The sequence below is a fragment of the Triturus cristatus genome, chromosome 8, assembly GCF_964204655.1.
Source record: "Triturus cristatus chromosome 8, aTriCri1.1, whole genome shotgun sequence".
Taxonomy (NCBI): domain Eukaryota; kingdom Metazoa; phylum Chordata; class Amphibia; order Caudata; family Salamandridae; genus Triturus; species Triturus cristatus.
The window spans coordinates 296,837,156-296,865,071 of record NC_140591.1 but is presented as its reverse complement, the minus strand read 5'-3'; the positions used below and the strand labels follow the sequence as shown (position 1 = coordinate 296,865,071).

At 46.2% G+C, this 27,916-nt stretch overlaps 1 protein-coding gene across 1 annotated transcript in view; it reads left to right on the top strand.

Annotated features, from left to right (window-relative positions):
• Positions 1-26,351, top strand: part of PSPC1 (paraspeckle component 1) — a 315,433-nt gene extending 289,082 nt beyond the window's left edge. Inside the window, exon 9 of the mRNA XM_085621553.1 lies at positions 25,340-26,351. Within this exon, the coding sequence (XP_085477679.1) occupies positions 25,340-25,513 (174 nt within the window). The 3' untranslated portion in view covers positions 25,514-26,351. The remainder of the gene's footprint in view (positions 1-25,339) is intronic.
• The last annotated feature ends 1,565 nt before the right edge of the window (positions 26,352-27,916 follow it).

Genomic DNA, 27,916 nt, shown 5'->3' with positions numbered 1-27,916 from the left:
GCAGGGGCCTTTGGTTGGTGGCTGCTGGCAAGCAGGCCACGCGGCTGTGGTAGCTGGGCTTCTGGTCACTTGCTCAGGGCAAATGGGGAAGTAGGTTAGAGTAGAAGTTGCACTGCCAGGGCCACTCGGGCGGCTGGTTGCAGGGTGCTTTTTGAGCAGTCTGACACTCAATGGAGAAGCTCAGTGACGAACAAAGGCTGCAAGCTCAGGGACGAATATTCTTCAGGTGCGACCACCACTTTGAGAGGTAAGTTGGGAAGTTGTAGGATAGGTAGGCACCCAGGAGTTGGACACAGGGGGCCGCAGGGCGCCGGGTGCAGGGGTGCCTTTTGGCTTAGGGAAATCTTGCCCTCTGCTGGTCGCGGTTGGAGGGGTCCCTGGTTCTGAGGCTGCAGGCGTTGCCAGGAGCACCGAGGTGGGTCGTTGGGTGCTGGATTCTGGGTCACAGTCTCCGGGGGGACGTCCTCGTGGGCTTTGTTCACTCCAGCACAGGCCAGGCTTGGCGGGTGCAGGGTTTGCGGTTCCTGGCTGGTGCCAGGGGTTGTTGCTAGTTGTTGAGCAGGACCACTGCTCGTGGGAGTCCCAGTCTTTAAGAGTCACAAGTCTGTCTGGTCCTCCGGGGTTTTTGAGGTTGCTGATCACTGGAGACGCCGGGATTTCGCAGGAGCAGGTTCGAGGGTCGACGGGCCTGTATGGCTGGGGCCAAATCAGTTGGTGTCTTCCTCTTGTTAGCAGCTGCACGACAGGTCTTGTTTCTTGATCTTGCTTGTTTCGGATTCGGTATCTGAGGAAAGAAGGTTCAGGGTGCCCCTAGATACTAAATTTAAGGGTGTTGCAGGTAGGTAAAGGGCAGGGACCAATGGGTCCCTTCCCTGGGGTGGGTACTCCCCCTATCCTGCCACTCTCCTGTGGGAGGGGGGCAGTAGCCTAATCCTGATTGAGCAGGACTCCCCATCTTCAAGATGGCGAGAGCCCGAAGCTGTGCTTCACCTCGCATCCCCCACCTGAGAGGTGGGGTTGGCAGAGGCTGGCACACCCCCTTTCCTCCCTTGGGGTTTCCCGCCAGAGTGGGGGTCAGAACCGGTGGGGGCCAGTTGCTGAGTACAGCAAGTGACCTGGAGAAGCTCACAAAGGCGGCATACCTTTGAAGCTTCCCCTGCCCATCCTGGGGGAGGAGACCTAGCACCTCGCCCAGGATGTGCATTGTTGCAGGACCAGGAGAGCGGATAGCTCTCTACCCAGGGGTCCAGCAACATGTCTGCTGTGTGGCAGCCCTTCAGACAAGACGTGGATTGTAGGTTAGGTTCAGGGGGAAACTCTAAGGTGCCCTGTGTCGTGCATGGTACATTAAACCTGAACTGATGCCAGTGTGGGATTTAATGTGCTGAAGTTTGATACCAAACTTATCAGTCTTCAGTGTTGCCATCATGGTGCTGTGGAGTTCGTGTTGACGATCTTCCAGCACCATATACTCTTAATGGCAGCACTGCACTTACAGTGCCCAGGAATGGACCTGGGTACTGTAGGGGCACAGGGCTCATGCAACTGTACCCACACCACTGGCATAGGGCACCCAACTAGAGGGGTGACTGAGGTATGCCAGGGCAGTGTGTGTTGTGGGCATGGCACACAGGGATGTGTGCCATGTCGACTCTGTTTTGTTCTGCACCCAGACACCCAGCCTGCAAGGGCAGTGTGTGTCAGGGTACTGGGCCTCTATAAAGGTGGCATATTAAGTGCTGCAGCCCTTAGGGGCCTTCTCTGGTCACAAGGCCCTGGGTACCTAGTGTGCCATTTACCAGGGGCTGACATGTGGCCAGAGAGGCCAATTGGGTTTAGGCTTCAACACATTTTTAGGGAAGGAACATATGGCCTGGATACCTGATTGGCAGGAGCCCGGGGCACACTCAGTCAAAGTACATCAGCAATTCAGCAAAACGTGGGGGCATACCATGCAAAAAAGATGGCACTTTCTCACACTAGGGACTTGTAAGGGTACCCCAGAATCCAATCTGGAGTGTACCTAAAGTACATGCAATCAATTTAGAGGAAAAAACAGCTAGGCTGGGGTCCTGGATAGCAGGATCCCAGCCAGACTAAGTCAAAAACAGTGAAACATCAGCAGAAAGTGGGGGTTAACTATAAGAAGCAGATCCTACTCTCCTACAGGGGGCACTCACAACTTGCTGATGTCCTATAGTTCAATGCATGACCTTGGTATGGCAGCCATGCAAGGACATTGAATAACAATCTAAGATGGTGCCCGGAGAGCTACAAACCAGCGCCAGGGGCTGAATGAAGTGCACCGTAATGACATCAACCACCGCTCCAACCAGCAATCTACCACCCCATGCCTCGACCCTCACCTCAAAGTGCCTGCTGCTTAGACCCATCTCGTGTTCCCGCTCTGCCAACATCGCATTACTGCAGCTGGAAAAGGAGGAGCACTTGAACTCGGTCTGCGGTGTCCTCCGAGATTCTCAGTGGACGCTCTCCTGAGGTGGTAGGTAAGGACACGTGGGGCAGCCTTTCATGACCTGAGCTCGGGTTTTTGGATCCTGCTGGCGCCTAGTTTGACCCCCATGAACTCAGCACTTACTTTCTAGACGGAACCCGACTCTAAAATTGCGCCCACCAATGTACTTTCACCGATATGGGAAGATGTCCCATCTGATGTCCCATCGGATGTTCCACTATGACAATGGGCTTAGTTGAACAAACCATTCCTACGATCCAGAGGCAATACCACCTACAGAGTCTTGGAGATCAAAAGACTCGATTTGCCTGACTCTTAAGATGGTTGCCAAGCTACACTCCCCTTCCTATCCTGCCACCCTTGCCAGCTCCACCAGCCCGTCTCTGGACTTTAGACTTTTGATCCCTTCCTGATCCTCATCTTTATCCAGCGGAGTCCAAAATGTATGACCGATTCCCGGTAGAGCTGTTCCGACAGCTATAGGGGAGACCTGCCCTGGCACACCGCTTTGGCCCTCACCTACCCAGCCGCACCTCGGACTTATGTCTCGTCTCTTTCTCCGCTGCTGACTCCCTGCTCTCCCTGGCCTTTCTTTGTTTCTTTGCTGTGGATCTTGTTTTTCATGGTCGCTATTAACTCCTGTATTGAATTTGTAACCTTTCTGTAATTAATGATTATTTTTGTAACTTGTAACACTCTGTTGCCTTATGTAAAGCGCTCTGATACCTCCAGTTCTAGCCAGCACTATTTAAAACTCAAAGATAAAGGGTGGGCATGACTGTTTCTCCGCCCTTTGGGTTGAGCGAGGGATGCTGCAGGGGTGTCCTCTCTCGTGCTTCTCTTTGCCTTAGTTATTGAACCTCTGGCCGACTGGCTGAGTCGGAGTAGACGCACAACTGAGGGGATTTGAGTAGGGTCCCGGAGCTGAGGAAAGAACATGTTTTTACGCAGACGACATACTCCTCTTTTTAACAGACTTCCAGTGTTAGAGACGTGCGCCCTCCAAATGCTAAAAATCTTTAGGGATTTCACAGGACTACAGATACATCTTGGTAAATCCTTGGTATACATGGTGGTCGAAGGTGCAATGGCCTAAACATGGGCATCTGATCTCTGGGTTCTTCCCAATGGGTTCAGATATCTGGGAGTGCACATTACCACAGATGAGTCCCGAGCTTGGGCTCTGAATGTACAACCCCAACTGGACAGACAGTCTGCAGACTTAAGTTTTAGGCGACGCTCCACCTTTCCCTCCTGGGAACGTCCGCTATTTTTAAAATGGTGATGCTACTGTGTTTACTATACCAACTTCAGAATTTGCCCTTTCCTGTTCCTGCGTCCTTGTTCACGCTCATGGATTCACTCCTGCAGGGCTTACTGTGGAACCATGGTCCACCACGTGATTGCCCTCACCCAAGGGTGGCCCAACTGACCGTCCGGAATGACTTGTGGTTCTAGAGGTTTGACAACCCGGGTTTCATTTCCGAGAGCTGTGCGTTGAGAGAGCAACCGCTCATACTCCTACTGTACAGGGAAGCGACCCCCCATGTCTCCCCCAAACCCCGTCCCCCCCCCCCCCCCCCCCGCCACCACCAGCAGCAACTGGAGTGGTCCTTGCAGCCTGGAGGGACACCGAGGTGACTATGGAGTGGAAAGGACAACTCGCCCTGGAGAGTCCCCTTTGTGCTGAAACAGTCCTATGCCATGTTTGACTAAATTGGTTTCAGTGCTGGGTCCTTATCAGTATTTCCAGGTTGGGGGATGTGCTCAGCGGAGTCTTTTACTGACATGCAAGAGCATTTCAATCTCCACAAGACCCAATTCTACAAATACCTCTAACTCTGCTATGCTCCTGCACCATACACCGCTCACCTAGAAGAGATTCCCCATGCCCCCATGGACCCTTGTGGGAGGCCCGGGCCCTTGAAGACTAGGACTAGAGACACGCTGGACTCTCCCAGAGAGGTGGCCATATTTTCCCACTACCATCTTATCCAGCTGCGTTGCCTACATAGTTTACTACATGAAGATGATGTCGTGGAGCAGGAGACTGATTGCGTCTGCAGCCTGCTTGTGCTGCCAGGTTGAGCAGGGCAATTTCCTGCACACAGCCTGGAGTGGTTTTCTCCTGGAGCCCTTCTAGACAGGAGTTTTTGACTGGAGGGGTGTGGGGGCAGGGGGGAGGCAGTGCCAAGGACCCCGCTGTGTCTTAATCCACATCTCAGATAACCTAGATGGGAACAGATCCTTTCAGGCCTTGCTGTGGCTATTCCTGGTCATAGTCAAATGTGATGTCACAAAAGCTGAGAGATGCTTTTGTTCCCTCATTGGAGCGATGGAAGGGTAGACTGGACCATTGCCTAGGATTGATCGCCTTATTATATAGCTAGGGTTTCCCTCGGAATTACTAAAAATCTGGGAGAGATGAGGCCTACCCTGGTACGCATCTAGAGTCATGCACCAGACAGAGGTAGTCTCAAGAGGCCGAAATCAGAGCTTTTACTGCATGACTACTTCAAGGGAAACTGGTGGGTTGGGTGACATGAGTGACGTGGGACATACACAATGTGTACCCAATTGGCTGTTGTGTTATCAGGGGCTGACAAGTAAACACCAACTAAACTGTAAACTATATGACATTATTTAAAGTGCAATATCATGTTTTTGGGCTTCTCCTGAAGAAAGACATTTACTCTCTGAAACGACGGTCAGGCACCATTTGGAAAACTAATGTAGAGCAATGATATGTTGGTATCTGTGGTAGCGAAACAAATAGTGTACTGTGTCAGCCTCTAGAATAGGCAGTTGGCGTGAATTAAAGTGACAGAGGTTGAATGGTGTACTGTACATAATTTTGAATACATAAAATGCATTACATTTATGCATGATGTTTTCAAGTGTGGCAAAGATTCATGACATTAGACAGTGATTGGCAGAACTGAAACTAGAGATCACAAAAAGCAACTGCAATCCATAGTCATTCAATCCATTAGGAGCTAGTGTTCAGTCTATTTATCCAATACATTTTTTGTAGTCAATTCCTTCTTTTGTGGTGACTGTTTCTAATACTCTGAAACCGAGTTGACTTATGTTGTGACCCTGTGAATTGAAATGGACTGCCACTAATGATTTGCCATTCTTGCTGCTTATATTGCTTCTCTGTAATCCTAACTGATCTTGTGCTTGGTTTTCACAACATAACATTGAAAGAAGTCACAACTCACAAACCCTGCTCGATTTGAGGGTGCTGTCCTGTTCCCACTCTCGAGGCCGGTCTTGTGACAAACTGTCTTCATTATTGAAGTCGTCCAGTAACTCCAAGTCACAATGGCATCACAGTGCCATCTCACTCTGATTGATTATCTGATCCCCACAGTTGATTCCTGTCCACCCAAGTACCCTTGGTCATTTGTGATGCCACAGTAGGTTGAGAACCTTAAAGAAGCAGTTTTGGCACTCTTCCAGTTAGGTTTCTGATGGTGGATCCGTCCTCTGAGCCCCTGTAGCCCGCTTTGTGTTTCACTCTGACTCTTGTGTTGAATTCCATTCCTGCTCCAAGACCTGTGTCGATCCCTCTTTCATCAGTGTTCTCGACATTGTCTGCATCAGAACGGGATCTGCCTGCAGAATCTGGTGTTTGACCTGAGCCGAATATTTCTTGACCTAGTCCAAGGTCACGCTCCAACTCTACTTCAGCCCACCCAGTTCCCAGTACAGTCTGTTTCAGACAATACACCTCCACTTCCGTAGGCTGCCAACAAGGAAGAGTGCTTACTTTGCTGTAGTAAACAGACTTACTGCCTTTTGTTGAATTTAGGACAAATGTCCTTAAAAACGTTCTGCAACCTGGGCCTGCTTCCTTGGGACCTTGCTCCGTTCAACAAAGTCCAATCTTATGGGCACTTGCTCACCATTGAACAGGCAGATGGTAAAGTGCCGTAGACTGGCCCCCTAATTTTCTTATGCAGGATCTTGCCTATGAGAATTGGTGGTCCAAGTGTTACCCAGTAGGATGAATCCTACTTCTTTCCCCACAAACTCCCTCAAATCAAGTCCGGCACCGCCCCAGCCAGGGGAGGAAGTTGAAAAGAATGGAGGTATTTGAAACAAATGTTTCCTTCATCCAGCCTAGCCCTGATGTTGAGCAACGCATTTGCTTGATAGACAGTTGCAGACGTTTTGGGCCTCCTTGGCTCAAACCATTCAGGTTGCAGCCAAATATGTGATTCGGACTGGTCTTGATACTACAGATTGCTTAGGGCAACACAGGTTTTCATGGAGATGTGCGTGCATCCTTTTTGAATATGCCTTTTGTTGAATCCTGCTGTTCAGCGAAAAAGCAGATTTTGCTGTGGAGTTCATGGAAAGTCGGGACACAGGAAATTCTCTGGGCCTTTCCTCCCATCCAGTCAACTTCTAGACAATCTTATCAATTCAGGCTACCCCAGAAGTGTGGCTTCTAGGCAACACCAGACCCTATCTACTCCTGCTGCAGTCATCCCAACCCATTTGTGGCCAGAGACTGGGATCAGACAGGCAACATTCTTGTCACCAGTGAAACAAATCTTCCCATTCCCCTTCCACTACTGCATCAGCATCCATGCTGCTTTAGTTTGTCCTTGGCTGCACACAAACTCCCTGTGGGAGGCAAATTCCTATGCTCGGCTATCAAACTCGTGCAAAATATGGGTCTTCCAGCTCATCCAGCAGGGCTTTGCTATTGTGTTTCTTTCTGACCCACCATAGCTTTCTCCCACATCAGAGCGTCTTTCAGAGGAGCACCTATCCATCTTAGAGCAAGAAGTGTGAGCTCTATAAGGGTCCATCCGGAGAGTTCATGTCTCTAAAATAGGGACAGGTCGTTATTTCCATTATTTCCTTGTGCCGAATAAGAATTGAGATGTTAATCCTATTTGAGATCTTTGTCCTCTGAATGCCTTCCTGTGGACGGGCAACTTCAAAGTGCTTACACTGGACCTGGTTCCGTCTCCTCTGGAACTGGGCGACCGGCTGGTAGGCTTGGACCTGCAGGATGTGTACTTTCCTTGCTCATCCCCGCTGTCACCAACATTATTTGCGGTTACAGGTTGGCCAAAAGCATGCTCAGTTTGACCTGCTCCCCTTCAGGCTGAACACCATCCCTCGGTGTTCATTAAAGTGGTGATGGTGGTCGCTGACAATCTTCAGAGGTTGGGGATACCAGAGTTCCCCTACCTTGATGACTCGCTGTTGAAGCATGCTTGCCTCAGTCAGTCGTAGACCACCTGACGGCAGACCTGACATTGTTAAGAGTTCTTGATCAGTGAGCCGCTGTCACGGCAAACAGCGTTTTGTTCGCATGCTAAACAATGCATGCCATAACGCGGTTATTACAACAACCGCGTTATTTCGCATACCGTTACAACGCAAGTAGGAAGAACGACTTGCGTTAGGGGTAAGAAGGTGTTGGATTTAAAATCCAACACCTTTCCTAGTGTCAGCACAGACTGGAGTTGGAATAGTAAATTATACTATTCCAACATCCAGCGCCCCCTATAAGCAAGTCATTCTTCCGACTTGCGTTGTAGCGGTATACAAAATAACGCAATTGTTGTAACAACCGCGTTGTGATGGCATGCGTTGTAAACGCATGCGAAAAATATTTGCGGTCACCTGACTGTTTCGCAAAGGGTTCCTTTATTAGGAGCTGTTCTGGACACAGTGCAGTTCAGGGCCTTTCTTCCAGCATGAGGAGGCAGGGCATTCAGACTATGAGCCTGATATTTGAGCCTTTGTTTTGGATCGCGGTGAGAGGAGCTTGGAGGCTTCTTGGCCTCCTGCATCCTTGTCCACTTAGGTGGCATTTGCTGGCTCTCTAGGAGGATCTGAAGGCTGTGTTCCCAGCACCAGGGGAACCTGTTGATGTCATTCAGGTTTTGGAGGAGACTGCACAAGATCTGCGGTGATGTCTGCTCGAATGCAGTCTGAGTAGCGGCAGCCAGCTCTCCCTTCCCCCTCCCAAATCTGATGGTGGCATTTCTGCTGGGGATGTCATCTGGTAGAGATCAGACTAATTGGCTCTCCTGTGGAAAACAACCTTCATATGAGTCTCGCCCAGCGCCGAAGTCCTTCCTATCGTCACTCAAGAGGAGGACGGTACAGGTTCTCACGATCAGCACCACCCTCATGTACTGCAACAGGCATATCCAGGGAGGGTCATTTGTCCTTTGCTAGTAGGCTCTGCATCTGTGGAGGTGGCTGGAACATCAGGGCATCTCCCAGATTGTGAATCACCTGGCGTGATCATTGAACACCAGGGCTGACAAGCTCAGCTCACAGTACATGGCTTAGCACGAATGGCACCTAACCTCACGGTAGTACAGGGCAACTGCCAGCAATGACGAGAACCCAGCTTAATCATTTGATCATCACTGAACATACAGTGTCCTAACTTTTACGCATTGAGTTCTTGCGGAGATCCTACCTAGGAGATTAATTTAGATTGGGAGAGGACACTGGACACCTGCATGCTTTCCTTCCTTTTCCATGCAGAGTTATAAAGATCAAGAACTACCAGACTAGTTCATCGTAGTAGCCCTGAACTGGGCCAGGAGAGTATGGTGCAGTATCTTCTGAGAATGTGCATCTGATTCTGATCAGGTTTCCACTTCAGGCTGCTTTTCTGTTGCAGGAGCAAGGCAGGTTTCTCCATACAAACATGTGCAATTTGCACCTCCATTCATGGAGATAAGGCGTCAGCAGTTGATGACATTTGACTTGCCAGCTGAAGCTGTGAAGTCATCCTGCCTACCAGGCGTCTTTCCACAAATTCTATTTCTACTTGTGCTGGCATCTGGGACACTTTTGTGGCCAGGTGTCATGTCTACAGGACAGACCTTCAGCAAGCCAAAAGGTTGTTTTGTAGCAGGAATCTTTTCTTGATTCACATGCTGTGCATTATTCCGCCATCTAGTGGTTGGGTCAAACTCTCCTCTTGCATAGTAGTTTTATGTCTCTTTTTGTTATTGTTTTGTGTCGACGGTCCTCACCATTTATTGCTAAGCCCCGCCTCTTCTGACATCAAACACCCTCTTTGGAATTCTCACATGTGGTTTTCATCTTTAGATTAAATTTTTTCAACCGTTTGGTCTGGAAGCATCGTTGAAGCTCTCTGGTCATCAAAGGGAAGAAGAAAGAAAGCTGGATTGTTAAAATCGAGAAAGATCTTCACCGTAGCGGAAGAACATTTACCCAGTGATTCCCACCGAAAATCACTGAAGTAGGACCAGCAATGACCGAAGAACAGAAAAGGGCATAAAATGCACGGACAGTGGGCTCCCTGCTCAAGGTGAGATGGAGAACACGCCTTCCAGTTTGTCTGGAGTGCCACAACTAGTTTGCTTAAAGGGAAAACCATCATGTGTTCCACCTCTGCCTGCTGAGGTACCACAAGACTGATACCTGCGAGTCCTGGTGAGATTTCAAAATGAAAACGCTGTGGGCTCGAGAAAGACCAAGGCAGACTCAGTATGCCATGCAGGTGCAGAAGGAGACAGCATTGTTGAGAGACCTCAGACTATCAAGCAAGGAAGAAAACACCGCCAAAGGAGAGGGCTCATACTCCCAAGAAAAGGATCGAGTGGAAACGCAGGAAGATAGGAGAAACACTCTCAGGTAACTAATAGACCACAAAAGATTGCCTCAGACCTGCAGATATCACTGACCGGAGGCAAGCAGTGGCAAAAATAGCCCGTTGGGTCCCACAGAAAGGTTGAGCCTCCGAAAATATACTGATGTTGAAAGCTGATTGATGGACAAGAAGACGGTAGTCCTGTCGATGGCAGCTGAATCCTAGAAACCGGAGAAAAGATTGGTGACCACTTTATTCATGAAACAATGCTCCCTCTGGGAAATAAAAGACGGCTCAAGGCTGAAATGTCTGCAATCCTCCAGAGCAAGGTGTTTGAAACCTCACTCCAGGGATTCAGAATACTGTCAATCCTCAATGCAACGCACACAGGAGAAAAAGTTTGGGGAATTGGATCCACCAATGACCCCTGAGCCGCAAGAAGAGGAGAAAAAAGAACTCTTCCATGAAGAGGAGGGCCTGAGGTCACAGGACCTGTTCCAAGACGTCGAGTGGTCTGAAGGAATCTAGGCAAAATTGCAAGACCTTGAGGCAGATTTACCCAAGGAGGGAATGAGCACTGCACGCCATCGCCTCACGACGACATCACGACCAACCAAATTGTGAAAAGGGCGTCGGCAGTATGGAGTCTATGTGGAAGAAAAGTCAGACATGCTTTGTGCAAGAAACACTTCTACCCTCACAAAGCAAGAATCCATGCCTGCCAATGCACCCAACCATCATGGACCAGGGAATCGAGGCATTTAAGGAACCAGCAACCTGAAGGTCAGTGACTCCACAGTTCGAGAAGTGCTAACATTCTTCCAAAGATCCTGCATACATTTGTTGTAATACAGTGGCAGACTGTCTTTTTTAGCCACTGCCAGAAAAATAGGCAATTTACCAACCACCTATAGACCACCCCCGGAGAAGGAAATAAAAACATGAAAATGGTGAGGAGAACATTTGAGAGGGGAGCTGCGACATAGTGGTGCATCACAAACTCAAACACCCTGCCGAACGGATTTGCCCATCAACACTGGGAGAAGATGGCAGAGTGAATGAGGGACCTACTAAAACTGTACAAGAAGAGAGCAAACGTCCTTGCAGAGGGGCAAAGAGCAAAGCTAGCATATGCTTAAAATTAGCACTCAACATTGAAGACACAGTGGCAAGACAACAAATTGGCAGGAACAACATTAAGACGGCATGCCTGGCTAAGAATTACGGGGTTAAAAAATGAGGTCCAGGCCAACATTATCACCACTCCTTTCAACGAACACCTGTTCTAAAGTGCAGTAGATGACGCACTACAACTCAAAAAGGCCAACACAGCATACTTGACTGGACCCTGCAGTTAAGCGGACAGCAAAGCAGGGACGCCATCTCCACTAGACCACCAATGGGAGGAGGAAAATTTCAAACCGTCGCAAGCCTTCCAACACACAGCCCAGGCACAAGAACCAACATAATGGCAGTTCTAGATGCCACAAAGGCAGGTTTTTTGCGGTTAAGTGAGAAGAGCAGCTGCTACAAGAGGCGGCAGCAGCAAACCAGTAACTCTCTGAATCAGTAGTCCCTCCAATGCATGTCTGGCGGTAGGGAGGGACGACCGAGATTAAAACCCTTCCTCCAGGAGTAAGGGGGGGGGGGGGGGGTGTCACATCAGACAGATGGATAATCAACATCATCCAACACGGCTATTGCATAAAACTGGTAATTCACCCACCAAGTCAGGTGTAAGAATACAGATCATATCAAAAAAGAGAAAACCGATCTTCGTAGGGAAGTACAAAAATTGCTACAAAAAATAGCATCACGGAAAGTATCCCGAAAAGAGCTCAAACAGGGAATCAACTCACCATACTTCCTGGTACCAAAGGCAGACAAATCGCTACGGCCCATACAAGACCTCTGCTTTCTGAACAAGTTTATGTAAACACCAAGGTAAAAAAAATGACAGCGCTACAAGAAGCTATCCCTCGGCTCCAGCAGGGGGATACATGGCAGTCATTGACCTAAAGGATGCCTATCTGCACAGTCCAATGAATCGCAGACACAGGAAGTTTTTTTTTTTTCTTAATAGACCAGGCACACTATCAATTCAGGGTGCTGCAGTTCGGAATAAAATCAGCTCCCGGAGTGTTCACAAAGTACTTAGCAGTTGTTGCTGCTCATCTGAGAAGGAAGGGGATACATATATACCCCTACTTAAACAACTGGCTGGTAAAGGGCATTTTTGCGCACAAGTGCAGAGACCGCATAAGAATAGTGATGATAGTCCAAAGGCTGGCGTTCACCATAAACTTCGCAAAATCTTCACCCGCGCCAGAACAAGAGAAGCTCTTCTGAGCCAAAATAAACACAGTACAAGCAAAAGCATTCTTATCCGAAGAGTCCTGGCATTAACACGAGAAGTTTGCTGTTACCAGAAGGGTCAGTCTGACAGTGAGGACTGTGGGGAAGTTACTAGGTATGATGGCTTACGGCATACTGTTAACACCCCATACAAACATACACATGAGACTGATTCAGAAATGTATTCAAAGCCAATGGTCACAAGCAATGGGGAGCTGGAAATATTTAGTGGTTGTAGCACAGAGTACAGGAGGAGATGATGTGGTAGAACAGGACAAACCTACCAATAGGATGATCCTTCATACCAACAGTGGCCATCACCATGGACACCTCACACTTGTGATGGGGAGCTCATACGGGAAACCTCAACATAGGGGAGGATGGGGTTCTGGAAAGCGCAGGAAGCGATGCAACACATAAACGTACTTGAGATAAAGATCGTGATCTGATAGAGCGATCTAGCTGCAGATTCCTTACTTTAGAATCCTCCTCCGGTGTGAAACTGGATCCGAAAACGTTTCCCCACAGCACGTCTGGGTGCAAGCAGAGGGCGTTGTGTGACTATATCGACATCGTACAGTGCAAGGGTCAAGTGAGTGCCAAAACTGCACCACAAGGGGCACAATGCTTTTCAAAGGAGTCTAGGGGTGCCTGGAGCCACACCTCTTGGAGGTAAGTGGATCGATTGCAGGGGCCAAGATTTGGGGGTTAGGTTAAGCACGGGGGGGCCACAAAGCAGCACCAAACATACACCACCAGAGGAACAGGGCGGCTGCGTGCAGGGTGCAATTTCGAGGTCAGGCGCCCAATGCGTTTCAATGGGGGTGGTTCTTTTGGCAAAGAGGCTGCAGGCGTGGCTCCGTAGGTTGCAGGATGAAGACCAATGACAGAGGTAAGTAGAGCTGTAGAGGGGGCACAGTCTGTTCAGCTCACCAAGGCCCAGGGGCTTCGGGTGCAGGGGTGCCTTTTGCTGTCTGAGTCTTCTTATCGGAGCCGGTTGCGGTCGGGGGAGTCTCTGAATTCACACTACATGCGCTGCCGTGGAGATTCAGAGGTCTGCCAATGCTGGACACGTGGTCAGGATCGCTGGGGACACTTCACTGCACAGGTGAGCCACTCTGTCGGGCTGTGGGCGTTGTGGGCAGGAGACATGGATCCGCCTGCATCCGGGGTCCTTGGAGCTTGTTTCTTCTTGGACAGGTCCACTGGAGATTGGAGTCTTTATCGAAGGCAGCAGTCCTCCTAGGGTTTTAGCGGTTGCTGGCTGCAAGACTTGTCGCAGGTCTTGCAGGCTTCAATCTTCTCTGCAGGATTGTCTTCTTGCTCCTTAGGTAGTCGCAGATAAAGTTTCTAGGTCTGGCGTAGCCACCCAAATACTAGATTTAGGGTCATTTTAGAGGAGTAGCGGGTAGACAATGGGCACCTTACCTGGAGTGACTACAACTTTTAATTATACCACCCTCTTGTGGGAGGGGGCATCAACCTAGCCCTGATTGGAGGAGTCTCCATCTTCAAGATGGCGGGACTGAAAGATGTGCTTCATCTCGCCTCCCCCCACCTTTGGGGTGGAGTTGGCAGAGGTGGGCACCCCTCCTATTCTAAGTTTTCCCAACTGTTTTCTCCCCCAAAGTGGGTTCTAAACTATTGGTTGCCGTCTGCTGCCAGCATCAAAGGCTGGGGTTGCATTACAAAGGCGGCAGACATTTGAAGCGTCCCTCTTTGAGCACTGGTCCATTCTGGGCAAAGAAGGTGTGACACCTCTGCCCAGGATGTGCATTGGTTCTGGTCCCAGAGAGCAGGAAGCCTTTTCCCAGGGGTCCAGAAACATGTCTGGCGGTGGCTGCCTGCCTACAGCCATTCAAAGACCACACCAGTGTTGGTAGGTTTTCAGGGGACACCTCTGAGGTGCGCTCTTGGTAAATGGTACAATAAAGTCAACACTTGCATCAGTGTGGATTAGTAGTTTGGTACCAAACACTCCTGTGTTCAGTCAAGCCATCATGGTGTTGTGGAACTCGAGTTGACGAGTTTCCAGCCCATGTACTCTCTATGGGTTCCCTGGCACATACAATATTAAGGAATGGACCACAATATTATAGGCGTGCATATGCTCCTGCCGAAATGCACTCACCTGTGGTATAGTGCACACTGTCTTTGGGCTGTTAGGCCTGCTAGAGGGGAGACTTACCTGTGACTTCAGGCATTGCTGGGTGGCATGGGTGCCATGCTGACTGTTTTCTCACACACACGGGCATGCAAGCTGCAAGGGCAGTTGCATGGTCCCACTGAGGGGGTCCCAGAGGACCCTCTTCTGCTCCCAGACCCTTGGTACTCAGGGTACCATTTACTAGGAACTTATAGGGGTTGGTGAATTTTTTTTAGGGAAGGATTGGCACAGGGGACCTGGTTGGCAGGGACCCTGTCCTCTACAATTGAAACCACATCAAAACCAGGCAAGTAGTGGGGGCTAACCATGCAAAAAGAGACACTTTCTCACTGTAATCCAAAAATTCTTCCTTGGGTACAACTTTGTGCATCAAAAAACATTTGGTCAGTTCTTCTACAACTATCCTGTTCGTTTTGTATGTTTGGCCACTTCCAAAATCTTTAACCATTGGGGCGGCATTAGTTGGGATGGCCCATGGGGCATCCCAAAACTCTGGTAGTCCCAGCTCAGACCATGCAATCTTTATATGCTTTGCCTCTCAGTCTGAATCATTTCTTGCTTACACTGCATAACATCACTGAGGCCGGACCTATAGCGAGTTCAGTTCCCTGGCGGTCCATAGGTAGACACAGCATGTTAATTCTGAAAATTCTTCCAGCTACAAAACTACTCCTATAGATAAGTAGCCATTTCAGTTTTTGTCTTTAGCCCAGCAAGGCCTTGTTGGTGGGCGCTGTTAAGGTTGTCTGCACTTTTTGCTTTTCTGTGTTAACTAGACCAACCTTCCTTTCGTGATGTTCATTAAAGGTTTAACATGTTCCCTCCATGCTTTTTGTGATGCCACGGTGGAGTGGGTCCTTATGGCCTGACTTTTCTCAAGTGTACTCCCTTAGAGCTGCTAGTTACATCTTTTGACACTAAAGACTGTCCTTGTTGTGATCAATTAAGCTTGTTGTGAGTGCTAGGTTCTTTCAGTGCAACCCAGCTGCATCAAGTTGGGACTCCTTTTCACATTGTGTAATCCATCACCCTCCCAATGTGCTTTTTCCCTTCTCACCCCTCAAAAGATGAAGATTCTTATCATTTGGACTCCAAAGGGAGCTTTGAGTCTTCATCAATTGCACCAAAGACCATCGAGTAGATGATAAGGTATTTGTGCCGTTCTTTCAGGGCAAATAATTGTAAGGTAGTGCAGAAAAAGACTGCTAAGTGCATATTTTTTTGCATTAAAATCTGCTCCACAGCCAAAAATAAGCCTCCGGAAGGACCAATGGCCCTTTCCACCAGTGTCAAGGCTGCTGCCACTGCATTGGCATGCGTAGTGCCTATCCTTGACATGTCAGGCTGCCAGGTGAGCATTCGTGCACATGTTCATGAAGCACTACTGTATTGACAATGAGGATTATCGGGGAGGTAATTTCACCTGGTCAGTCCAGGAGGACTTTTTGGTCTAAGCCCACTAATCTGCAAATTCATCACTGACCTCTCTTTGTATTTTGGCATTTAAAAAAAGTCCTAAATCTAATATCTGCACACTGGTACCCCCAATTGTTTTGTCCTCCAGAGTCCAAAAAACTGGCCTTGATGTTCAGGGGTGACAATTATGCAGCTCTCATTATTTCAACATGGAGTCGCATGGTGCACCTAGCTGCATGCAGCAGCACTAGTATGAAATCGCCCGGATCCAGTTTGGCACCTAGGGAATATTCTTAACTTGAGAAATCTGCGGTTAGAGTATCCACCAGAAAGAGCCTTACTGAAGGTAAGTAACTCGTTCTTTGTCACCCATAGTACCTTGTAACCACAGTTAAACGCTCCTATCTTCGCACTCTTGATCAAAGCTCCTTTTTCTGGACTGTTCTAAGGAGCCCTGATGCAAATAGGTAGTCCTGCAGCTGTGTAACCTCTGGTATAAGTGCCTGGTCATATAGTTCCTGCTGATTGCCTCAGTCATTTTTTCCAAATGGGTGTATTTATTGCTACTTTGATCAGTGACGTTCTGCACCCTGCCTACTTTATCACCCTGTCCAAATAGATTTTGCCTGCAGGAGTTATAGGGAAATATGTTGCTGGGAATTGTATATTTCAGGTCGGGTGCTGCTCACTCCTATGAGGTCCTCTAGCTTTTTCAAACTTCTCGCTGGTAGCAGTTTGGCTATGTTGTTGCTCGGTTTGGATCCCATGTATACCTTAATCATATAGACACCTTGCATAAACACAGTCAAAACTTCACATTCATTAAAATGGGAGGTGCACCTTGAGTATGAAGGAACAAGGATGTGGACTCCTGTAGCTAAAAGTGCAAGGGAACAAATTAAAAGGACAATCTTAAGTAAGCAATGTTCATAGCATGTTTTCCTGTAGTTTTACATGACTTGCCCACTCACGAAATTTAGTTTTGGGAATAGATGTTTGCAAGTTGTTGTTTTTTCTAAGAAATTTAGAAACATAAAATATCTCATGACTCGTTCCTTAATCCATACTGCACCAGTACTCTACTTCGGATTGTTTTCTTTTTTAATCATCTGGTTTGGACGTTCCAGTGCCATCTACAAGGCTATCTTCAATGTAACGTTCAAGGCCAGTCATTGAGGGTTTGGCTCCAGCGATGAAAGTGCTGAGTACCAGTGCAATCAGCAACTGTGGTTTGGATGCTGGTTTGAGCAGCGTTGATGCAGCTTTCCATCATTAGATTGTTCGGCGAATAATCCCTTCTATTTATTCCCCAAGTGTTTCTTCTAAATAACTGTGGTCCAACCAGCATCCTGTGTTCACCCTCTGCTTGTGTCTTGAAACTCAAGGAGTCAGTCTGTTCAGTTGGCTGTGTTCAGGTGCAAAAAGACCCTCCTGCACGTGTATAAGCGACTCGACGTACCACAAACACCTGAAACACTGGGCTAATTTACACTAGAAAACATCAATGGCACAGGTTTCCTGCTTCCTCAGTGGGAGCAAAACCCAGAAGTTCTGTCCTCCAACTTCTCAAATATGGAGGAGCAGGGACGGTCGGCTTCATTACACCATAGCAAATGCCCAAGGACAACTACCCCAAGCGCACCTCTTCCCTGACAGTCGCTTGAAGACCTATCTTGTGAAGACTGACCTCCTAGGCGCCTCATGTTGAGGCGGAGCACTGCGTCTGAGGTAGTCTGACATTAAGCCCTGAGGCTAGCCATGCAAGGCACCAACCGTTGGGTCTGGGTAAAGGCTTCAAGCGGTCTCTACACCAAGAGCTCCTGAGCTCCAGGATAGCCTCCAGCAAAAGACAGCGCACCTTAACTTCTAGCTGCTGAAACACCTAGTTCAGAGTTGAAATCTGTTTCGAAGCACGATATTTGACCTGAAACAGGCCTTGATGCAGAGATTGGCGTTGAATGTGATCCCACAAGCTTTATAGCGCTTTGAGATGCCCTGTGTCAGGCATCAGAAGATTTTCATCCACCCATTCACAGAGAAAATGTTGACTTGACACTCCTGCAGGACTAAACACACACGCACACGTACACACACACTCACTCACTCTCTTTTCCCAGGAAGAGAAGGCTCGCCTTTGAAGATTCAATATGCCTAACCTTCTTGGGTATAGGGTCGGATAAGGCTACCAGCCCACTTCCGCCTCCTCCTCGACCTCCTACACAATCCTCTGCCTCACCCTTTTGCACAGTCACCTCAAATGCTACAATTCTCATCCCAAATGAACCCCTCACTCCAAAGGAGCCCTTACAACACTCCAGCCCCCTTGATGTCTAACATGACCCTGTCACATAAGGAGGTGAGGAACGTGCTTTGAAAGTTTACCACCAAGATCAGATGACACTGTTACCTACCATGTAGTAATACAGAGAGTTGTGTTGCACCAAAGCTTAATACTGGATATTGTAGAGGTTGATGATTTCTTAGTGGAGAACCTTTCTGGAAGCTGGCTCTGTATTTACTATACCAAAATGAGGTATAGTGTTCACAGAGTCCAGTGTAACCCCAAAGGTAGGTAGAGGTAAAAGTAGACCGTACCTTACTTTCTATTTTGTGGTAGTGTGGGCAAGCAGTAAAGCCGTATCAGAGGGTAGTGTTAAGCATTTGTTGTTCACACTCAATCAGCAAATGATGTCACACACTCAGACTGAATGCAGACCAATTTGTTTTGTATAAAAATTTTGTTTAGTTATTTTATTTCTAGAACAAAGCCAAGCCTGGCACAGGTAAGTGAAATAAATACTTATCAAAATCTTATGCCGTGTTTTACAAATGAATGCAGGTTCAAATGCAGTTGATTGAAATGCAGGTAAGTCAATATGTTAAAATTGCTTTTCAGATTACTTTTTAAGTAACTTTTTCTTCTCAGCGTGATATGCATAGAAATCACACTGGGACATTTCTTAGAGAAAAGGTAAGTAAATCTGTTTTTGTACAGTTGTAGGTTTTCAGGTTTTCATACAAATCAGCTCTACGCTTGGAACAATTTTCACCGGAAAAACAGTCACTGTATTCCTATGGAGCGAATTTAAATTATTTGTTATAAGGTAAGTACTTTGTCTTTGGGTATGAGTTTCTGGGGTTAGAACAAGGGTTCCCCCAGGGTCAACGATGCATTCTCAACACCTACAGCGGCACTTGGGCGGCCAGGTGCAGAGTGCTGATGCCCAATGTTATCCAACAAGGGATAGGAGGCCTCCAGTTGGTGGCTGCTCACGAGCAGGCCACAGGGTTGTGGGAACAAAGCTCCTGGTGTTAGGCTAAGGGCAAAAGGGGATCAGAGTTAGCACCCAAAGTACACCCGCTGCGGCGGCTGGGTGCAGGGTGCTGTTTTGGTGTCAGGTACCCTTTTTTAAATGGGGATTGCTGGTTTTGGTTTTTAGCTGCAGGCTCGGTCCAGGAATACTTCCGGGTGGAACCAACAGCTGGACAGGTAAGTTGGAGGGCTCGGATGTAGGTCCGCCTCAAGATCTCTTCTCCAGGGCGGCTGGATGCAGGGGTGTCTTGAGTTTGGATTCCTGGTTGGGGGGGGGGGGGATTCAGGCCGTAGGCTTCAGGTGCAGTGGTGGTTCCAGGCATCAGGTATTTTTTCTTTTTTTTTTTTCTTTTTGACAGACCTGCTGTTCACAGGAGATCTGGTCTTTGTTGAAGGCAGTCAGTCCTCCCAGAGTTCTGGCGGTCGCTGGCTGCAGGACAAGGCAACTTTTGGTGCAGTATCTCTGGAAACTGCAGACAGGCTGGTAGGGCTGGGGCCTAGTCAGTTCTTATCTGCATTTTCTTCTCCTGTGCGTCGTCTTTCGTCCTTCTTAGGCTGCGGGAATCTGTCTTCTTGGTTCAGGGCTCCCCCTAAATACTGTATGTTGGGGGCGTTTTCAGGGCCTCGAGGTCAGTAGCCAATGGGTTACTGACCTGAGGGTGACCACATCCTTGGTGGGCCCACCCCACGTGGAGGAGTGGGCACAATCCCTCATCCTGATTGGAGAGTGCCTGCCATCTGCAAGATGGCGAGCACTGAAGAGTGGGCTTCACCTACCTGAGGGGTAGGGTTGGTAGAGGTGGACACTCCTTCAGGGCTGGCTATTTTTTCCCGCCTGTCCTCCTGCCGAAAAGGAGGGGAGACCGGAAGGGGGCCTGCTCCTGATAGCACGAGAGGCTGGGGGTCACATTACAAATGCGGCATGGCCTTTGAAGCTCCCCTGCCCCAGATGGTTCTTCCTGGCGTGAGGGGGTGTGTGAACACCTCCGCCCAGGAAAGGCTTTGTTTCTGGGCTAAGGGAGTGAAGGCTCCCACCCCAGGGGACCAGAGATGTGTCTCGTGGTGGCAGGTTGATGTGTACCAGTCAGGGAACCCACCAGAGGCTGGTTGCTTTTCAGGAGGCATCTCTAAGAAGTGACATCCGAGTGCATTTTTCATTAAATCCCACACTGGCAGTGTGGGTTTAATGTGCTGAGAAGTTTGATACCAAACTTCCCAGTTTTCAGTAAAGCCATTATGGTGCTGTTGAGTTCATAATGACAAACTCCCAGCATCTTATGCTCTTAATGGCATTACTCCACTTACAATGCTAAGGATTGGTCTAGACGCTGTAGGGGTACAGGGCTCATGCACCGATCTCCTCACCACTGGTATAGTGCACCCAGCTAGAGGGGTGGCTGACCTATGCCAGGGTAGTAGGTTGTAGGCATGGCACACAGGGATGTGTGCCATGTCGACTCTTCACTTTGTCCTGCACCAAAAACGCAGTCCCTTTAATAAGGGACTGACGTGGCTAGAGGTGCCAATTTGGGGTACAAGGTAGAGTTTTGGGAAAGAACACAGGCCCTGGGAACCTGATTGGTAGGGACTCTGGGCACATCAAGTCAAAGTGCATCAGTAGTCCGGCAAAAGGTGTGAGGGGGTTACTGCAACAGAAACCCAGCTTCCTACACCTGGCTTTAGGCAAGAGGTTCAACAGCACCTCATCAATGTCCCATTTGACAGAGGCATCTCTTAAGCCCTTCTGCCAACTCTACACTCAAACCACACAGAGACTGACCGGGGGATTATTAGCTACAGACCCAAACACCCAGTACTGTCTCCCATAAGCAGCATGAGAGAGTGGGGTCAGAAGTTATCAGCTCCTAGCCAGAGACAGGCGTATCAGCACCAGCAGTTGTCATTACATGCAGGGCCCAAGTTCTTCAGAAGAGGGGGCTTACTTGGTAATGGCAAAAGTAGATGGCTCCAGCAGGGGCTTTTCTGTTGTAAATAGTACATTGGCTATCTATTCTCTGATACAAAACCTCTCCAGTGGAAGATTGAGGTTCTTCCTTTTGCACTGAGAGAAAGTAACCGTGGGCAGATGGTACTGCATGAGCATTGTCTGGAGATCCACGCCACCAAGCATACTTTCCTTTCACCATATAAGAATCCTCGCAATCTACCACTGTTAAAAGTAAGCACAAGCACTCCTAGCCAAAGTTGGCTTTAATCTGGTGCCCCTTTACCAGCAGGTTGGGAGAGGGGTGAAGACGGAGGAAGGGGAGTATCTACACCCTCTTCTACCTGATCCCTAGAAAGTCAATTCTAGACCTCAGGCCACTGTAACACTGCATTGTCGCAACACTTCCACATGACTACTCTGCAGGATATAATTCCAGTGATCTGCATACAGGATTGCACATTGACCCTGAATCTCAAGGACGCATACTTACACATCAACCTATATCTGGCACATTATTGCTACCGGCGCTTTGTGGTAAATGGATTCCAGTATCAATTAAGTTTTACACTTAAGGTCCTGATCGCCCCAAGGTTATTTACCAGCTGTCCAACTGTCACAGAAGCCCCCCTGTGCAGAAATACATTTCATGCTTTCCTTTGCTCTAAAGAGTGACAGCCTGGCACAATTGGATGACAGTAGCACCGATACAGAAGCTAGGTGTTCTTGTCCGTGTCAAAGTCCGATCTTGAGTCTCAGCAAATCAAGCTCTTTCTAGGATGTGTTCTAAATGTCATCATTCGATTGCCTACCTAAACCAAGAGAAGGGTGATGGTATTCCAAAGGCTGCTGGATCTTTTTCAGACAATACTTTATGGAAGGTAATGCAACTGTTTGGGAGGGTGTCATGCTGCACTCCAGGCTGCACATACATTACTGCCTCGCTAAGCACTCTTGCAGTCAGTCACAAGCAGAGTGTCAATAGTAAGATCGATTGTTGGTACAGCCGAAGTCCCAGAGCACTTTCCTATTGTGAAGAGACAATAACTTCTTGCTGGTCGTGCCCTTTTTCGACCCGCTATTGCAGGTGTCCTTTACCACGGACACCTCACTCATGGGGGTAGGGAGCACATTACAAGATGATTCTTCATGGTACCTGGAAGTCCCAACATCCCATTTGCCATATCCAGTAACTCGAGCTCAGGGAAATCAAGCAGTCATTCACAGTACAGGTTCATTTGAAGACGAGACAGCTCTCATAAAAACTAACTGCATTGAACTACACACAGCTGTCCGCTCTAGTCCGAAACATGGGCGCTGGATAATTCGTAGACACAATCATCACCTTACAGAGAATCTACTGAGGTTAAAATAAGACTCTACAGACCTACTAGGCACTGGATCCTTGCCTGAACCATTCATATACTCGTGAAGAGAATTATGTAAAGTGATTATTAATTGATCTGCTATTCCTGTGCAGGTCCTTCCAATGTGAATGAGGGATGAATCCCCCGGGTTCTTCAAACATACTTTTTCCATTGGAGCACACATTCACTAAATCTGTCAAGGCACAAAACGGCACCTCCAAATACCCACACTCTTGGGGCGCAGTGCACTATGGATGAGCTGGTCAAGGAGTTTTACGTGTTTCCTCCTCTCTTGCCTGTACGTAGTGAGGAAATGTTAAGTATCTATGGCCTAAGTTCTGGTGGCACCAACTTGTGTGCGACACCCCTGGTCTTCAGTTAAAAATCTATTCATCCTTTAAAGATTTTGCTCAGGCCAGATCTACTGATTCATCCAAGGCCAATTGAGGCACTCAGACCCCTATAGAGGGCTTTGGAGTTTGCTTACCTCGAACTTCCGGATGAGTCCTGCATGAGGCATGTAAACCTTTGGGTTGACTAACTTTACCTCCCGGATTTTGGGGGTGGAGGGGTAGACACACAATATGAGATGGATTTCGTCATGGCATACTGTGGACTAAGAGTAGTGACAAATTATCTTGTGGGTCTCAACCTTTTCAAAGAAAAAAAAACAACTTGCTAACGTCGGCAGGCACCCAACTCTAGATGGTATAGGTGTGCAAAGCAAGTGAATATACAGCATTATATGCTAGGCACAAACAAACGGTTACACGTTGTGACATTTTGATTAGTTTGAGTAAGGGAGTTTGTCACCAGCTTGAGGGTTTGATATTATAGAGTGAAGCTGATGATGGGAGAAGACTTGCACTTTGTGTTATGAAGATACTGGTAAGTAATCAGACAATTTTATTTTAAACCACTAAAGGACATTGTGCCCCACTATACTTAAAACTGTACCTTTAGTGCAGTGTTTGCTTGGTATCAGTGGAACAAACATGCTATATCCTTCTGTGAAAAGTAAGGATATGTTCTTAGCACACAAACCCATGCTCACTGATAGTTAAAATCGTAAATGCTTTCTGTGATCCTTACTTCACGTTGTGCAAGTATCAGAGAATTACTTTTCTCAAGCTCTTTATCATGTCAGGGACGTTTTAGTGGGATAGCTAAAATGCATTATGCTGATTCATGGTTACAGTTAACATTTTTGAGTTGCATGAGTAGAAAGCAATTCTGTAGAAATGTGCAGGAAAAAGAATGGATGCACACGTGATGTTTATTTTGAAGGTATTTAAAGTGACCTCATTTGAAACTAATGAAGTAAAACGGAGTCAGTAAACTGAAAGTTTTGAACGCCCTTTTCAAATGCTTATTGTATTCAGATTGGTCAGTCATTCTCGTTACAAATACTTTTCCAATAACTTACTCTTTTCAAATCCTAAATATCATATCCTGAATCGTTCTAGACCTCACATTCTGAAGTACTCTTACAGAATATTAGAAATAAGTAAATCCTTTCCTTTATCAAAACTAACATGTATTGCTCAAAGTAAATGGGGGAAACCGAAGTATACACACTGACCTTTCCTTCCACCTCCAAACCAACTTAAAACTCATAATTTTAATGCTAAAAAATCAAGGCGCCGATTTATTCTCACTCCACCATCCCCATCTGAAATGAAACCACTTTAGTGAAAGGTCAAATTGTTTAATACTGATAACTGGTTTTCTCCGGTGCATTTTGACATTCTACTTTAAGTCCATATATAATTTAATTCAGTAGTTTCACATACTCTTCATGTCATTACCTGCTTGCTTAATAGTAAAGCATTAAGTTGTGTTTGAGCACAGGTTTAATAAGAAGGCTCCTCTATAATTTCATAGGCATTATGCTGTACAGGTTGCCTGTCATATGTATTGGGCTTTTATGAAAAATAGATTTGTTGCATTAATTTACTTAAACAAAAAGTAAACCTACAGTACATTTCAACCCACTAGCTCCCCAATCAGCAAAAGAAACAAACTATTTTTGCAACTTCAAATGGATGATTTGTCAATCTCCATGATTTCTGTAACAAAGCACTTGTTGATAAACATAGTATTCTTTTTTTTTTTTCTTTTCTTTTTTTGAGGGGAGAAGGGTTTGTCAACGAATGTGCCCATAATATCCTATTTAGAATTCAGACTGCTCCCCCATTATTCTGTTAACACGTTTCAACTAGCTCTACTAGCTTTGTTTTGGCAAACGTGTTAATGTAAATGTGTAACGCATACAGCTGTAAGATGAAGTCAGGATTTTGAAAGATTTTTTTTTATTTATCTTTTTCAGTTCGTGTGCAAGCTAAAGTTTCTTTTTTTCATCTGACTTTCTATTCAGAATATTCTCTGAATCTTAACTTTGAAAATAGAAACTGAGTTTTAGATTTGTAAATTAAGTTACTCATTAAATTTGCATTGTTCAAACTGTAGTACTTAACATAACTATAATTTTACAAATTGCGCCATCTATTTTTTTTTTTTATTCTCAGTATCTCCTTTTTATGTGTTAACTAATTAAATTACTCCTTTCTTCCTTCTATGTGTGAACCTGATTCTGATGGACTTGCTTGCCTCTGAACGTCGACTTCACCAATTGGGATTTTGCCAATGTTCTCTATTTTCAAAATGGACTTGTTCCTTTAATGCACATAGCATAATGATACATTCCCTCAGGGAGCCCCATCACAGATGGACTCCCCCATGGGTAGCAGAGCAGGATCTGAAGCTCCTCAGCCACCAAATAGTGGTGGGAGTACAATGCCTAGTAGTTTTGATAGAGGAAATCAAGAGAGCGACTATGATGGAGCTAAACGTCGCAGATATTAAAATGTTTCATTCCATACAATTTGTCAGAATTAGTCCTAAGGCACAAGTCCTTTGCCTTTGACATTTTAAATGTTAGCCGCCCCCTTGTTTCGTTTATCTTGTATTAGAGATGCTTTTTTTGTGAAACTGCAAATTTTTTATGCATTTTGTTAGTGCAAGTCTTACCTTGGTAGTATAGAATGCGAATTACATGCATCATCGTAAAAGTTGTTTGTTTTTGTGACTTGAATATGTGACCATGCTGTAAAATAGGTGAACTTTATTTTATCTCAATAAAAATTCAAGCTTGGATTTTTTTAATGTAATCATAATTATACTTAACAATTTTATCTTTTTGCTTGGGGGGGTGGTGGTGAAAGTTCGGTTTTGGGTCTCATATTTTGAAAACGTTATGGTAATGAGGATTTAAACATATGAGCATTCTGACAATTATGTAACGAAGGGCCACAGTTAAGTCCATATGAAGTCCTCAGTATACGCAAATACTATTTGAATTGAAAATTTCTGTTCATACTGAAATGCTCTCATAGCTAGGAGTAGGCTTTATTGAGGTGGGGGGTGGGGGGAATGGGGAGGAAACATCTTATTGATTGGAGATAGATTACCCTATTTCAAGTTAAATATTGCTTTCAATTTGTGATACATTTTCTCTTTTATAAGTCTGTTTGTTTTGCGACACTATGAAATATTTTCTTTTTATGTAGTTTATTTGCTGTCATACTGCAGCATTAAAAACATAGGGTAATCTTCAGTTTTATTTAAATGGTTTTGGAGCATTAACTGTGAATGCAAATGTTAACTTCTCAATGGTTAATAAAATATCAATTTTGCTATAACATACTAGTTTCATGCATTGAATGTATAAGAAAATCCGGAATACATCAAAAAAATTTTATTAAGAGGAATTCATAAAATCTGTGAATAAATGAGACATTCTACTTTTTTGAAGTAGACCTATAGCTTTAGGAAAGTGTGTGTGTGTGTGTGTGTGTTGTCGTGTTGAATTTCCGTGCATGAGTAAAGTAGACAGTCTCAATTAGATTTCAATATTTGAGCGATTCGATAATATAAATGAGATTTGATTTTAATAAACTTTTTTCTCACAGACATTCTAATAATAAGGTTGCACCTAAATATACTTTATTATTTTGTATTGGGTACGTGTCAAACATTATTACATCAAAGTATACATTTTATGCTATCTCGCCCAAATAGTTTCAAACGGGTTGGTGCTTTCTTGCACTGACTGCTTTCTAATATCTTCATTTGAGTGAAAAAACTGATTAAAGGTGTTTTTCTTATGCAGTATCTTGTCTACATGCACACAAACTGAAGATTTATTTAGAATATTTTTCACGTAGCGCGTTACATGTTTTCTTCTCTAGAGTAGTGTATAACATGCTTGTAGACTACTTTAAAATATGCAGCATTTATTATGAACAGCCATGGCTCCCTGAAAGGTGATAATTTATCCTTCTTTTCACAGTGTGGTCTTCCTTATGTAATGTTATGGGCTGGGTTACTAACTGGGAAGTGGAAAAAGTTGTATGTCATTTAACTCAGTCTGCTTTCTTCCACCAAATATCTGGTTCATTCCCAGGATGAGAGATACAGACATATTACCAGGGGAAACGAGGGTGAGAAATTGAACTGCTATGGAAGAGGTCTTTCTGCAACAAGGTTTGATTTTCAGTGAGGTTTGGTTTGTGCCTGGTATTTAATGTGAGGGGATTGCGGTTGTGCTATTTAGTGTGGCGGGTGTGAAGTGCAATATGTGCACCTAAAATATACACCGCTCTGGACATCCGACTCATTCGGTCCTCACATTGACATCATTCAGTATTTATTGTTTATTTGAATTGCACGGTTTCTGCCTTTAAGTGTTTTAAACAAGTTTTATCATTGGCTGGTTTATTGGTACTCCAATGTATACACCTATTAAGGTTCAAAGGCTGAGTTGGCTTTGTGACATACACGCTCTAGCAGATAATTGGTAGCAAACATTCAACTGCTGTAGTGTGCCGCAACACTATCCCTTTGTACCATATCTCACACTTTCCCCTTATTTGAACATCCCTCCACACTCCATCTACACAAAAGGAACATGACAAATGCACATGTGCGCCCTTAACCTTTTGGTGTCGGGTAATGCAGCACCCAGAGAATACAGTGCCTCTGAGGGCCTGCTTTTAATGAGGTTGTGGTGTCTTAATAGAAAATAATACAATAGCTTATTTTTAAAAGAATGCCCAAGAACCACTGAATTCCTAATCTTTTCATCACACTTACAGGCTCAATTAAAATTTAAAAAAAATGTAGAATGAAACTTGTGTTTTGGATTTCGCCATAACCCACAGGAGAGCCAATTTACTAACAGCCTGTGGGAGTTTAAGGTTACAGATG